Below are 15,733 nucleotides of genomic sequence, written 5' to 3'. Positions count from 1 at the left end.
ATTGAACAGACCTACTTGTCCCTGAATAACATGATTATAATTTTAAATTAAGCAGTTTTGCAGCAGTTGCTTCTTTTCCTCTCGCAGCTTCGCTGCCTGGTAGCTGCTGCTGCTGCGTCCGACTTCCTGCCCGGTCTCTGCTGTCCCTTTAACTTAGCAGCGCATGTACTGTAACTGTGCTGCACTGTTTGCCTTAAGTTCTGCCTTATCTCTTCCTGATTGGCTATTTTCTAATGTGTGCGTGTGAGTGCGTGCATGTGAGTACAGGCTTGGAGCACAAAATTTAGATTGTATTCACATTAGAATGCTGCGGTTATTACAATTAATATTAGGCTGTGAAACTAGTCCCAAATATAAAAAAAAACATTATATTCGCTAAAACTGGAGAAAGTTGCTGATTGCCGTTCTGTAAAGAAGCAGGAGAGAGAGGTTTGATTTGTGGAACTTGAGAAATGTAAGTAACCAATGAAGTATAATACATTTTATCAACAAAAACCTTATTTTTTCTTTATAAAACTTAATAGTCTGAGTCAGACAGGAGTTCTGCAGACTGCTGGGAAAATGGACAATCAAAGACTGTAAGCTATCAAACAGTCTGATTCTTAGCTACTGGAAAAGAAAATGTTTCCTTTTTATCAATAGTTCTTTGCTATTACTCTTTTCATTATTTGACGACCCTTTGAGGCTGTGCAGGCATAAGAACCACTAAATGTAGCAAGAAATACTGATTTTTTTTTTCTTTGAGCAAAATGCTCTCCGGTGCTCATGTCATGTATAAAAAAAGCAGCGTTACCACTACCTGATCGTCCCGGAGGCATGATCCGTCCTGTGCATGCACATCCAGATATACATCAGGGTCGGCCTCAATTTTATTTTGTTAAAAAGACTTAAATGATGTTTTTCCCTCACCAAAAATAGTAAGCATACTAAAATATAACGTGTTAAAGGTTAATAATGTAATTCTTGAGTAATTCCGGACATCAGACCAATCAAACTTAAGACCAATAGTGTCCATACCAAAGTTGAAATCAAACCCTTGCAAAGTAGTGAATCTCAATTTATTAATTAGATATTTTTATTGTAATTTAAATAGGCCTATAGGCTCATAAGTCTTTTATCCAAAAAAAAAAAAAAAAAGTGTTCAAAAGTACTTCCAGCAGCCCTGCCTATGCCTCTACATTCTTAATGCGTGAATTCAACTAATGGTCCATCCAGGAGCGGATTTAGGAAATGTTGGGCCCTTGGCAAAGACAGGCAGGGGGGGCTCTGATTGAGAAGACAACACATAAAACAGACCCATTATACAGACATAGAAATGTGAATAGAATAGACATCCATTATTTGTTCTAGGTTTTGCCGCTCTTTTCCATCTATGTTTTGTACTCAGCTGACTTTTCATGCTGTCTCAAAAGGAATGAAAGATTTTTTACAATCACTAAGCCCACTTAGCTGACCACACCTTCCTGAGTTTCCAAAAAGGCGACGGCCAAAGTAAATAACCCAGTCCTTCTTTTCACTAGACAAGTCCTGATCTGCTTATCTGTTCTCCAATTTTCATTTAGATTAAATAATAGCTGCATGAATCATGACAGCAGACAAGATAGAGGAGAGCAGGAAGCGGGGTTACCAATCTACTCGCTCTGGAGAGCAGAGTTCGCTGCTTTTAGATGTTGTCGCCAAAGTCTCCAGTAGCAGAAAAAAAGCAGTAGATTTGGTGCTAGGTGCTTTTTTTGAAATCAAAGTGCTAGAGGGGTCTGAAAAGTCAACAAATATAGCAACTAAAGCGCAAACTTGGCAACACTGTTCTTCGTATTGTTTGTTTTCAAATGGTTTGCTGCTGTCTGGACCTTTCTGAACATGTGCAGCAAAAAGACTGATCCAATATGGTGGCGTTCTGATGACATAGGGGTAACCAGGAACTTGGGGCCCTAGGCAACTGCCTTGCATTGGTAAATCCCCCCTTAGGTCCATCAGCAACTAGCAGAGTAGAATAAGTTCTCTGACTCTGATTGGGGAGGAAAATCAAGTCAACTTGCTGAAAGAAGCGAGTGAATAAAAACAAACAGCAACATGATCATGCATCACAAAGCAAATAAACACTTTTCTTACTGCTTTCCTCCAGAACTGAGCCAAAACCAAAAGTGTATGAAGTTATTTTTGATCAGAGGGACAGACTGAGCTCAGCAGAGGGAGCTTTTTAAAACATTAACATTTTATGCTTTGGTTGATATCAACAAAATCCTTTTTTTTCTTTTTAGTGTATTAATATCAAAGATGAAAGCTTTTAAAACATGTGGAATATGAATTTAACCCTCATCACATCAGCAAGGTCGTGTGCCAGAAAGCAAAAAAACAAAAACAACCTCCATCCAAACAAACAAATGAGAGGAAGCTGATCTGTTTACATCCACTTCTCCTTCCCTGGATCTTCTCTCATTCTAACATTCCTTCCTATTGTTTATTTCTCCAGCTGATGCTCAGACTGACAGTCTAACCGCAGCGCCAGTGACAGGTGATCTCTTCCTCTGCATTCACCCTGATCGAGGCTCCCACGCACACGAGTGGGCTCCGATCCGCTCGGCATAAGAAGCGCGCGCGCACAGCCCGGACTGCCGTGCCAAGAAGAAATAAATAGATAAAAATCAGTGGTTGGTGTGAGATGCTGGAAATAACCTGCGTTTATTCCAGGGACTTCAAAGCGCCGCTTCAGACTCAGGGAAGCCCAGAAATAAAAACACAGAAAGACAACGAGTTGAGAAAAACTGAACTCCAGCTGCTCTCCGTCAGATGAGTTAAAAGTGAAATAAAAACAGTGAGAACTGAAAGCAAGAGGAAGAGATGCGCTCCTTACCTCCTGCTGAGACGCTGCTCCACAGCAGCCACATCCACAGAACCGCAGGGAAGGAGCCGCGCAGTGGGAGCGAGCGAGCGGCCGGAGGCATCGCGACACAAACCGGACCGGAGGAGAGCAGCGAGGCGGGGAGAGGAAGGAGAAAAAGCACACTGGGTCTGCGGTCAGGCTTTCAGGGAGAGCCGCTGGCGTCAGACTAGGTCCGCATGTCACAGCAGCATCTTCCTGACTGCAAGCAGCACCTCCTGCTTTCTGCCTCCCATCTGTCCTCCCCTGTTGTCCTCTCTCACATTCTCAGTCATAAGCCTCCCTCCCTCCCTCCCTCTCCCGCTCACACAGACAGTCACACACAATGTGACCCTAATGATAATGAAACTTTGTTTTACAGTGTGTGTGAGTCAGGCTGCAGTGAAGGCTCCCTTATATAAGATAGAAATGGTGTGAAGATCTGCAGGAGGGATGAGGGGATGGATGGGTTGAGTTGGGAGCTTTTCTCATCCTAAGCTGGTAATCTGTTTGAGTAGGCTGGTTATATTTCACTGTGGGATTCCACTGCAGTCACTTTAATATTGGAAAGACTGAATACCCTGCAGCTTCATTTATACTGAGCGCAAGGAGCAGGGCCGGCTGGAGGCATAAGCGAACTTAAAGGGCTCATAGAATGGTTATATAGGGCAGAGTTCTTCAACAGGGGGTCCACGACCCCTAGGGGTTCCACAGAGGTACTGCATGGAGGTNTCTTTTAATGAGTCCTCATAGGGCTCAAAGAGTTTGCCAGCGATTTCCAAGATGCTTCCATCTTCAAGAAGAATCTCGGTGATGTCTGGTGCAAAGTCTTTTTCCATAGCTCCCAGAATCTTGATTTTGGTCACAACAGCTTTCTGTTTCTGTGAAAATAACAAAACATGAAGTTAGAGCAAATCATCAGAGTTTAAAAAAAAACATTTTCTTTTTCATTATTTTCATTACTGAACCTTGAAGTGAAAAAATGCAATACCTCTAACTTGGTGTAGTTTGTGCTTTGTAGCTGGACGTGGTTCTTCGAATCGAATTTGACATGAGTCAAAGTCACTCTGTCGCCCAAGGAGATGTCAAGTATGGCACATTCCCTCCAAAAGGAGACCATAGCCACAGTTCCTTCCTGTTGAAAAATGGATATATGGTGAAGGGGGGCAGAAAAAGATAAAGAAAATCAATGCTTTCTTTTTTCCAGAGTCCATATGATGCTGATTTTCTCAGATATGCAAAATTGTTTTACTCTGAGTCACATACTTGCTTTAACTGGACAGTTCTGAGTGGAACAGAATCTTTTCCCGACTGCACTTTTTTGATTGCAGACACCTAGAAAATGAAGCATACTTATAGTTAAGTTGTGACTTCAGTAACTAAAAAAAATTCTCAAAAAAACTTTTTTTTCTTTTAGAGTTGTCTCTATTTGTAGGAGTCCATCAGCAGCTGCTCACAAAAGAAGAAAGGATTGTACTGGTTGTAAAAAGGTCTTGTCAACTGAAACATATCTTTGCAAAGTGCAATAGCTGCACTGTGTGCATGAGTTCTGACTGGTGCATAATGAATGTGAATGTAGTATTCACACCCCGGAAGTAAGAATTGAATATCATTTGGAAAAAAGAAATTGCAAAAAAATTTTATTGAAAAACTCAATCTGAAAAAGAGTCTTTGATAATAATAATAAAAAAAAATCTGAATGAAAATATAAAACCAGTTTGCAAAATATTACAGTTAAACAAATGGAAGGAAATTGAGAAAAATTAAAATATTCTCTGCTTGCAACAATAATGGCACAAAATTCACCTAATATGATGGTTCTGCTCACTGTAGATGTTTTAAAGCAAGAAAATATTTTATTCTTGAATCTTCATTTAGTTTCAGACCCTACCTCCACTACTTCTCCCTGAACTGTCATTAGACCCTGCCTCTCTCCACAATCCCTCAGCATCGTTGGCATCGTTTATGGTTGGAACTACGACGGTATCTGATCGTCTTCGAACCTCCAACTTTCGTTCTTGATTAATGAAAACTTTGTTGGCAAATGCTTTCGCTTTCGTCCGTCTTGTGCCGGTCCAAGAATTTCACCTCTAGCGGCACAATACGAATGCCCCTGGCATGTCACATACCACATTGTGGTTATGCATCCTGTTGGGTTTGAGCACATCGCATCTCCCAATTATGTGTACTGTATTTTCACTTTCCTTCCTGCACAGTCTGCACACATTGTACGGTTTGTCCTTTGACCACCGACTCAAGGTTGTAGGCGTTTGCACCATATTTGATCTGAATTTAAGGGCTAGAATATACTCTGACCCAGTCATTGGTTTCTTATGTGTCAGCTAGGGGTGTGCAAAATAATCGTGATGATGATGCATCGTGATTCTAATTTTCGTGATCTACTGCATCGATTCTTGATGCCAAGAATCGATTATTAATTTAAAAAAATGAATAAATAAAATTGCATGAATGGTTGGCGAACATCAGCCAAAAATAAGTGCAATACCACTTCCAGTCCAGTAGATGTCGCTGCAAATGTGTTGACGCACGCTGCCTTGTGTCACAAGCATTTCCGGCCGTGGGATACTGTGCCGAGTCATTCAAAAACAAAACATGGAGGAGAAAATATTGCAATGCATCGCAATAATTCAAGTATCGTGATGCATCGTGATAGAATCGCATCGTGGCCTGTGAATCGTGATTCGAATCGAATCGTGACTTCTTTGGCAATACCCACCCCTAGTGTCAGCCATCCATTGCTTATGGGGTCGTTCTCAAAAACCCAATACCTCTGCCCTGACACCTGAGGGCTTTCCATCTGAGTAGTTCCATCTTTCTCTATGCCCTACTCGAGATGGTTTTTGGGTTTGGCTCGCCGTCCCAATCCGGTACTTCTTTTCTCCTGCCTTCACCCCTGTGTCTGCGCCATAGGTTTTTGATAATTTCGAGTGAAATTATCTTATTAGCAACAATCCGGGTTGTTTCATCCTCCGATCTCTTTAATCCTAGAACTCTCCTCAATTGAGTCATCGGGATATTGCATTGCAACCTGGGTATGCCCATCCCGCCATCTCGTCTTCTAGCATAGATCAGGCCATTCATCGTGGATGGATCCAGATGAAGCCAGTTTTTGATCTTGGTTCGGATCATAGTGTTGGCCTTCACTAGGGCTCGATTACCCACCATCCCCATGTCCGCTCCATAAAACACCCTGGGAAGGGCGTATACCTGCAACAGGTGGACTCTTTGTGAAGGCTTCAATGGAGCTTTGGAAATTCAGTCCAGCATGTCTTCCACCTTGCTGGGTAAGTCTGGTGGCAGTAGGCCCCTGCATGGATTCACATGGACCCCCAGATACTTAAAGCTGTCTCCAGGTCCAATTACCGGAAGCTCTTCACCATGGATCTTCCAAGGGTTACCACCATTCAGTGCTAGAGACCGCATGCTCTTTTTGCTCCATATGAACCCTCCACATTTCTTGATGTTAATATTAAGTCCAACATTCTGAAGGTACTCTTCTAGTTTTTTGAATGAATGACCTTATGCTTTCGTCGACTCCTCTGCCGCTCAGCACCGCTTCAATGAGTTTGTGTGGAACTGATCAAAAAACACCACCCTTATGGGTGAGTTCTTTGCTTTGCTCATCTTTAATATTCCTTCCAAGATAGTGAGGTTGTTCCCACAGCCCATCCCTTCCACAAAACCTTTCTGGGCATGGTGGAGATTACATGCCATTGCCAATCTTTTGGCAAGTATGTTCAACATAAGTCTAGTCAGTACTGAGCCCACCATAATTGGGCGCCAGTAACGGATATCCCTCAGCTTATCATCACTCATGCTCTTTGGTAACAAGGTTGTTCTGTTGCCCTTGAGGCAGGTCGCCATTTTTCCCTCGTAAAGCATTGCGTTGTATATGTTCCCTAGCCGAGAGCCATCCGCATCCCACACCTTCATTGCACTGACTTGTACCTTATCCGGACCGGATGTTGTGTTCAATTTCATCCTATTCCTTGCCTCCACGACTTCATTCTTTGTGATCGGCATTACTAAGAATCCATTCTCCGCTCTGGGAAGCAACCCAAATTCACCCAGGGATTTGAATCCGTCTTCCGCTTCCCAGATCCCTTTGTATGTTATTTCAACTTGTGCAACTGGGATCTCTCAACGGACTTGTTCCATTTGATCCAGTACTAACGCCGCCACCTTAGCCTTGTCCTTTTTGTATAATTTCTGTAGCCGTCTATATCTTTGAACCTTGGTTCGCCTCTCCATAGCGTTTCTCCTTTCAACCCTTTTCCTCCGTATCTGTCCACTGTTCAGTGTCCCATTCATCTTACAGATCACCCTTTTCATGATATTGATTTTCTTGTTGGTAGAGTGAAGGGGGTGAAGGCCCCATATTCCATCGCATGCTTTGCCAAGAGTTGACTGAAACGTCTCCTTAAGAGAGGGTAACACCTTTCCAACATTCATCCCATCATGCCACTCCACAGTCTTCTCCTTCGGAGAACATACCTCAACATCCTAATCCTCACTCTTAACACATGACTTTCCTTTCGCTTCCCTTAATCCAAAGTATACCGCTGTGTGCATTCTCCTTGTGTGTTGAGAGAGTCTTCTCTTGGTCTTGAATGTGGAGGTACAGTGGGTGCATGTTTTGTTGTACGCCATAGATATGTCGGAGGGTTTACTCATGCATCTCGCTGCATGTGCAGACGCCTGCCCGAGCCTTTCCTTGCTACTCCTTGGCTTTTATGTGTGTGTGTTGTACGTATGTAATGATGTGATGTAATTTTGATGCCTATCTTGGCCAGGTCTCCCTTGCAAAAGAGATTTTTAATCTCAATGGGTATTACCTGGTTAAATAAAGGATAAATAAAAAATAAAATAAAAATAAAAATACATATGTAGGATATTTCCTTGCACTTATGGGCTCTTCTCAAGTGCATTGTGGCTTGTGATGCCGATATTATGGACTCCTCGCAGAATTTGCATCTTTCTGGCTGCCATGGAACTTTCAAACCCACCGTTAACGTCCTTGATAATATGTTTCCCACCATGCTTTCCTTCACATAATTCATCATAATCATGCCTGGCTTTGGTGGATTGGAGCCAAGAATACGTCTCCTGACCCGTCCTCTTTGTGTGTGTCTCACAGGAGTGACGTCCACCGCGTTGATCATGCCCTCCAGTCTTTTCAGGATTAGTTCAGTGATGGGCCTACTCCCCACCGCATCCGCAGAGCTGATCCGTTCCTCTGTCCGCACAATCTTCCTTCTGGGAGTGCTCGACACCTCTCCTCCCATTCTCTTGTTGGAGCGATCCCTCATCATGACTGGCCTACCTGTGGAAGACAGGTTAGGTTAGCAACCCAACCATAACTGGCCACACCTGCGAATGCCAAACCGGTTAGTCACATCACCCCTGTTTCATAGTTACTCCCACTTCATTGAATTTCTTCACTTTGACATTCATTCCGGCGCACGTCCAGAGTCGCCGCCTTCACCGCCGACCACATCCCCTCCACCGACCCGCCTTTGACGCGGGCGGCGGACACCGCCCCACGGGAGACCCGCGCCGCCACGCCCGAAGGGGCAGCGGACACGAGCCGCCACGAGACGAGCCGCCCACCGGGCTTCCGGCGGCGGAGAGAGGAGGGCTACGGGGCGACTGCTCCCCCAGCCGCGGCACATGCCCAGCCCCGCTCTGCACCCCAGCCCGACCGACCCAGCCCTTTATCCCAAAGTTACAGATCTGACTTGCCGACTTCCCTTAACCCCCTTGTTCCAACATGCCAGAGGCTGTTCACCTTGGAGACCTGCTGCGGATATGGGTACGGCCTGGCGCGAGATTTACACCTTCTCCCCCAGGTTAGGGTTAGGGTGAAGGATAAGCAGGAAAAGAAAAGCAAGTAGAACCAAATGGGTAAAGGAATTGAGAGCAGCTCAAATCACAACTAGGAAGACAGAAGATTTAGAGTTGTATATGACATAAGTCACTGTTCCACACTATCTTCTACGGCGCTTCTCTGCAATATCATTATCTGTTTGAAGATCCGATGTTACTTCTGCCCTTGCAAGCTTTGGCCGTGCTTCTCCATAGTAGTCTTTATAAAAGAAATGTAAAAAAAGTATTAACACATTTGTAAATCTAAAGATCACGTTATCAAAATGTTCATACAAATAAATGTTTGTCACCTGCGTTTCCAAGGACACGCGCACATCTTCCATGAAGCATCTGGCTGTAGTTGTTGCTTTACTGCTTTAGTGACATTTATACCAAGGCCTGCTGGTCAGAAGCATCAAACCTTGTTTTCATCTGTAAACCAGCATGATGGGATAATATCCACCAACTTCTTTCCCTCTGTCGATTCTTCACTGAATTCCACGATGCTGAAGGACATGCTGGAAATTCATATTAAGTCAATTAGTGGTTATGTAACTGAGGAAAGACAACATGGCCGTCCCGCAAAGGAAGGGCTACAAGTTTTTTTTGTCAGCCTTGTCATCGGTACACCATAAAGATGGTCAGAAAGTTGCATCACAGTTCTGATTCCTAGACCAGATGAATCGATAGGGTATCTGCAAAAACAGTCTTGTTTTTCATAAAATTGACACACGGTGTACATGGCCCCAGATTACAACTGGATTATATTTCTTATTACAGCAACTCTGCCCAAAACATCAAACCAGTTATCTCCTACGCAACATGATATGACAGTTCCCTCATGTCTGTACTGCCTGAACTGCATTCAAGCAGGAAAGTCTGGCAGAGTTGGACCACATGAATGTGGAATTTTAGCTTTATTCTGTCTTACATCTTCTCCCAGAATGGACTTTTCAGCTAAATGTTGGACGATTTGTTGGAGAGGGTTTTGGGGTCTTGTACGAATAGCTTCAACAGCTTCAGTGTCCCAAAGTAATAAAAATAATTTTCAAAGGGAAAACATGAACTATTGTCCAAGGCCCCATATTTTCTGCCATCATCAGCTAAATGTATGAGACAATGGGTATTGTAGACTAAGTTTTCTGTTCTATATAACTTTTCAAAATTGGCAACATAACATTTCAACAGTTTTCCAGCATAGTCACAGTATTTACAGCACAAAACAGGACTGAGAAGAATTCTCATTGCTATTGAGAGCAACAGAAAGTTGTTGTACATTTGGGCTGATAGTCGTCCTTGAACAATTGTCAATGAGTCTCAAGCAAGCATAAAATATGGCAACTGGAGTAAACGTGTGAGTAGAAGATGTTTTGTCTCTCATCCAAGAAACTTATTCCTTTATAAAATAGTCTGGTTGGGGAGTACAAGAAATGTATCAACCAGGTGTATGGTGGCAACGTCACTGAGGTGGCACTAAACGTTAGACAGGACATGTTGTTNTGCAATACAAACTTAATAACAAAGTCATCAAGCTGCATTGTTCAAAAGTATAACGATCACACCTGCGATTGGGCACATCCGTTATCACCGATTTAGTGAAGAAACGATGCGAGTGGTGGTATTTCATCTTTGAGCTGCTTACACAACTCTCCCACCTATTCTACACCCCTCATGTTTCCTCACCATGTCAAACTAGAGTCAAGCTCAACAGGGTCTTCTTTCCCCGCTGTCTCAGTCAAGCCCGTTCCCTTGACTGTTTGTTCGCTAGATGGTAGGTAGGGACAGTGGGAATCTCGTTGATCCATTCATGCGCGTCACTAATTAGATGACGAGGCATTTGGCTACCTTAAGAGAGTCAGAGTTACACCCGCCGTTTACCCGCGCTTGGTTGTGTCTCCACACTTTGACATTCAGAGCACTGGGCAGAATTCACATTGCGTCAACACCGTTTCCAGCCATCGCAATGCTTTGTTTTAATTAAACAGTCGGATTCCCCTAGTCAGTGACAGTTCTAAGTTGATTGATTTTAGCTGATTGCGAGACAGCCAAACATACAAACTACGAGAGTATGCATGCCGACTGTAAACTGCATCCTGGACAGAACATCGCAACGTCAACCGACGCAAACAACCAACAGGACGAACCAGCTGGTTGTATCGCACCAGTCAACATCACGCGCTCTATCAACAAACACACAGTCCAACCAACCCAATCCTTAGAGCCAATCCTTATCCCGAAGTTACGAATCTATTTTGCCGACTTCCCTTACCCACATTATTCTAGAGCCAGAGGCTATTCACCTTGGAGACCTGATGCGGATCTGGGTACGGCCAAGGGTGACAATCAACCACGCCCCCGGATTTTTACGAATCGTTAGCAGCACTCCGGACACCACGAAAATGCGATGCTCTTCCCAGCTGTTAAGCCTATCTCCGAGCGACTCTATTCCAGGCTCACTCAACTGGTTAAACAGAAAAGATAACTCTCCCCAGAACTGCCAACAATGTATCCGAGTTTGTTTGCGTTACCGCTCTACTCACAGCACCTGAACCAATCTGGCTTGCACCAAATTAGCCCCAACACTGTGTGATATGCACCCATTGGTTCAGGAATATTAACCTGATTCCCTTTTGCGGACTGAAACTTCAACAATACGTCAAAAGAGCCGTATTGTAGAACGTTTCCTTTTGTTCAGCATGTAAGCTGCCGCTTAGGACCGACTCACCCTCGCCCAACTGCTGTTCACAAGGAACCCTTCTCCACTTCGGCCTAGAAGGTTCTCACTTCTATGCGCTGCTACTAAAACCAAGATCTGTACTTGTGGCAGTTCCAGTCGCACTCACGTACAACCTTCGCAACTACCACAACACCCTCCTACCCATAGACGTCTCATTTCTCGCGTCTACGGTCGGGTATCGGTGAGAGGCTAAGCGCCATCCATTTTCAGGGCCAGTAAATTCGATAGGTAAGTTGTTGCACACTTCTTAGCTGGTGCCTACTTTCAGGGCCACAGACCTATTGTTAACATTTACCAACTCCTTTTGTGGTGTCCGTTTGCCTCTACTTTGGCACCTTAACCCGACTCTCGGTTCATCCCGCATCGCCAGTTCTGCTTACCAAAAACGGCCCACTCGAGACTCACTCATTCATAACAAGCATGATTCACTCAAGTAATCATGCTCCGTATCACCGATTGATAGTTTGAGAATAGGTCGAGGTCAAAAATAACCCCGATTCCTCTAATCATTCGCTCTACCCGATGAAACTGAGAATACAAGTCTCGGCGATCCTGAGGGATATTTCGGAGGGAACCAGCTACTAGATGGTTCGATTAGTCTTTCGCCCCTATACCCAAGTTAAACGATCAATTTGCACGTTAGAACCGCTTACGGGCCTCCATCGTTGGTTAAAACGAATTCGCCCTACTCAGGCATAGATCACCATCTTTCGGGTCCTATCGCATACGCTAAACTCAATCGCAGGCAACCCTACAACCGGTCTGTGATGCGCTGACAACATTTAATCGTTGCCAGATCTCACAAGTTTCACTTTCATTACGCCCAAGAGTTTCTCCACTCCTCGACTCGCGTATACGTTAGCCTCCTTGGTCCGTGTTTCAAGACGGGTCGTACAATAGCATATCTCGCTGAGAATATGTGAGCCACTATTGTGATCGCTACAACATAACTGCAGCTTCCTTTAACAGTGTCGTCATTGGCTCTTTGAACCAATCGACTAACACTGCCAACCTCCACTACACTCATGCTGCAACTACTCACCAACGCCACAATTCAATTTTAAAACAATTGTACAGATAGATAATTAAATGATATCTAATGACATCACTTTGGTCATCTACTCATGCACATTGTCAATCGATTCGCAACGAGCTCAGCGCGTAACATATTGATAACTGCCACGTATGTGTTTTAGCACATAACGCACATCAACAATATATCACTTTGATTCTATTGTGCGCTTCCCCATTAACGGTTTCACGTACTTTTCACTTTCTTTTCAGAGTGCTTTTCAACTTTCCCTCGCGGTACTTGTTCGCTATCGGTCTCGAGGTAATATTTAGCTTTAGATGGAGTTTACCACCCACTTTAGACTGCATTCCCAAACAATCCGACTCTATGACATTGTTATTCACAACAATAGCATCAACATCATACACGGGACTAACACCCTCTATGGTGCGTTATTCATAACGACTTTAATGCTGACAATTGTCTCGATAACAAGTCTATACGTTACAATGCGACATTTCGTTAAAAATGCAGCTTTCAACGTTGAGCTGTTCCCACTTCACTCGCAGTTACTAAGGGAATCATTGTTATTTTCTTTTCCTGCCGTTACTGAAATGCTTTAGTTCACGGCGTTGTCTTGCCTGAGTTGAGGTTGCAGACACAAAATTCATTCATTGTCGTCTCAATTGCACCAATATACAAAATGTATCTCTACAATATACTGATACAATCTACACACGTCAACAAACGTTCAAGTTTAACAAACTTAAGCTAAGAATACATTGAATAACACTCAGTTACATTCTGCATTCAAAGCCATCTCGGTGTTGAATCATTTCTGGTTCAATACCAAATACCAAACAATACATGATGGTATTTTTGTACATAAATACAACCCTCAACCAGACATGCAATAGGCTTAAACCTATCGCGCCATTTGCGTTCAAAAACTTGATGACTCACAAGGCTTGCGAATCGCATCAATTATCGCATTTTGCCACGTTCTTCATCGAACCTCGAGCCGAGTGATCCACCGTTAATGGTTGTATAAATTTTATCAATTCGAATTTCCCAAACATTAAAACAACAGCTATACAACTATAAAAACATACCAGCTCACATCATTCACCACACCCACATGCTTAACAATCTCGATGTTAAACTGACTCGATATAGTGTCAACGCAATCTGGTACGCAACATACAACGATCGTCTTTGGTTTTTAACGTATCACATAACAATGATGACTGCTCTGCGATCGTCTCTCATCATTCGAGAAGTGTTATGTGAAAATGTATATATAAGCTCAATAACACAATTGTTATTGTTTATAAACATCAATGATCCTTCCGCAGGTTCACCTACGGAAACCTTGTTACGACTTTTACTTCCTCGAAATTGCGCCATTCTACGCTGATCGCAGCATCAAATTGAACACAAGGCTCAAACGATGTCCGCTCCCAAGGCATTATGACACCATTCACTCGGTAGTAGCGACGGGCGGTGTGTACAAAGGGCAGGGACTAAATCCGCGCGATTTAATGAATCGCACGTACTAGGGATTCCTCTTTCATGACGTAATTACAAACGTCAATCCCCATCACGGCGACGATTATAAGATTACCCAAATCTTTCGATTCAGACACTCGTTGTCGTCGCCATTGTAGCGCGCGTGCAGCCCAGAACATCTAAGGGCATCACAGACCTGTTATAGCCACACTTCCTCGGATTTTTATTATATACCGTTGTCTCTCCATGATACAGCGCACAACTAAAAGCTGAACACTGTTTGACTGGAGGGAAAACGCAAAATCGATAGCGTTGCAACTGACAACACCCGAAGATGCCACCAATCACTTCACTACCTCCTGCATCTTACCAACAACGCAGATAAATCCGACACCTGTATTGCTACAAATATCGACAATCTACGATTACTCCAGCTCGTCAAATGGAGACTGTGATCTCGTCCGTTACCGGAATTAACCTGACAAATCACTTCACGAACTAAGAACGGCCATGCACCACCACCCACAGAATCGAGAAAGAGCTATCAATCTGTCAATCCTTTCCGTGTCCGGGCCGGGTGAGGTTTCCCGTGTTGAGTCAAATTAAGCCGCAGGCTCCACCCCTGGTGGTGCCCTTCCGTCAATTCCTTTAAGTTTCAGCCTTGCGACCATACTCCCCCCGCAACCGAAAAACTTAAGGTTTCCCAGGGGGACCAACCCAAGCCGTATTATTAAGGCTTTGGACTAATCCCGGGTCGGCATAGTTTACAGTGAGAACTAGGACGGTATCTGATCGTCTTCGAACCTCCGACTTTCGTTCTTGATTAATGAAAACATTCTTGGCAAATGCTTTCGCTTTCGTCCGTCTTGCGCCGGTCTAAGAATTTCACCTCTCGCTGCCAAATACCAATGCCCCCAACCGCTCCTCTTAATCAGTACCCCAATACGGAACCAACATCCGTAATTGGCGGTCGGTGTTGTATATTGTAGTAGAATACTGCCGAAACAATAACTACCATGTTCAATACACATCTACACTTTTGTTCGTTCCATGCTATCAACATTCAGGCATCACGCCTGCTTTGAGCACTCTGATTTACTCAAGGCACATTCCATGAGACACGACCTTCAACACACTTAAGGTCAATGGTCATCCTCATACGCAATTACTACACACCGGTTATATGTTATTACTAGTTAAACTAATATCAATACATACTGAATGCTGAAAGCATCCCAGTAATGCGTAATATGTAGCTCATTCGCCTAGATAATAACTATCCGATGCGTAGTTTCTCATCCAACTACGAGCGTTTTAAGCGCAGCAACTTTGAGGCACGCTACTGGAGCTGGAATTACCGCGGCTGCTGGCACCAGACTTGCCCTCCAGTAGTTACTCAATCAATTGCTTAAATTGATTCCATTCCAGACTGACTAAAATTACTTCAGTCATCCGGTACTCTTCGTCACCACCTCCCATTGTCTGGATTGGGTAATTTGCGCGCCTGCTGCCTTCCTTGGATGTGGTAGCCGTTTCTCAGGCTCCCTCTCCGGGATCGAACCCTGATCCTCCGTTACCCGTAACTCCCATGCTAGTACAATACACTAGCATCAAGGTGATAGGGCAGAAACTCAATCGAAATGTCGCCGGCTCAAGGCCATACGATCAGCAAAGTTATCTAGATTCACCACATACAAACATACGGTTGGTGTTTTCTAATAAATGCGGCTAA

At 43.8% G+C, this 15,733-nt stretch overlaps 1 protein-coding gene across 1 annotated transcript in view; it reads right to left on the bottom strand.

Moving 5' to 3' along the window:
- sez6l (seizure related 6 homolog (mouse)-like) overlaps positions 1-3,103 on the bottom strand; it is a 184,540-nt gene extending 181,437 nt beyond the window's left edge. Inside the window, exon 1 of the mRNA XM_015400958.1 lies at positions 2,852-3,103. Within this exon, the coding sequence (XP_015256444.1) occupies positions 2,852-2,942 (91 nt within the window). The 5' untranslated portion in view covers positions 2,943-3,103. The remainder of the gene's footprint in view (positions 1-2,851) is intronic.
- Positions 3,104-15,733: the final 12,630 nt, after the last annotated feature.

Source organism: Cyprinodon variegatus, unplaced genomic scaffold, assembly GCF_000732505.1.
Source record: "Cyprinodon variegatus isolate N-32 unplaced genomic scaffold, C_variegatus-1.0 Scaffold1166, whole genome shotgun sequence".
NCBI lineage: Eukaryota > Metazoa > Chordata > Actinopteri > Cyprinodontiformes > Cyprinodontidae > Cyprinodon > Cyprinodon variegatus.
Note: the sequence above shows the minus strand (reverse complement) of the source record. Positions and strands in the feature narration are given on the sequence as shown.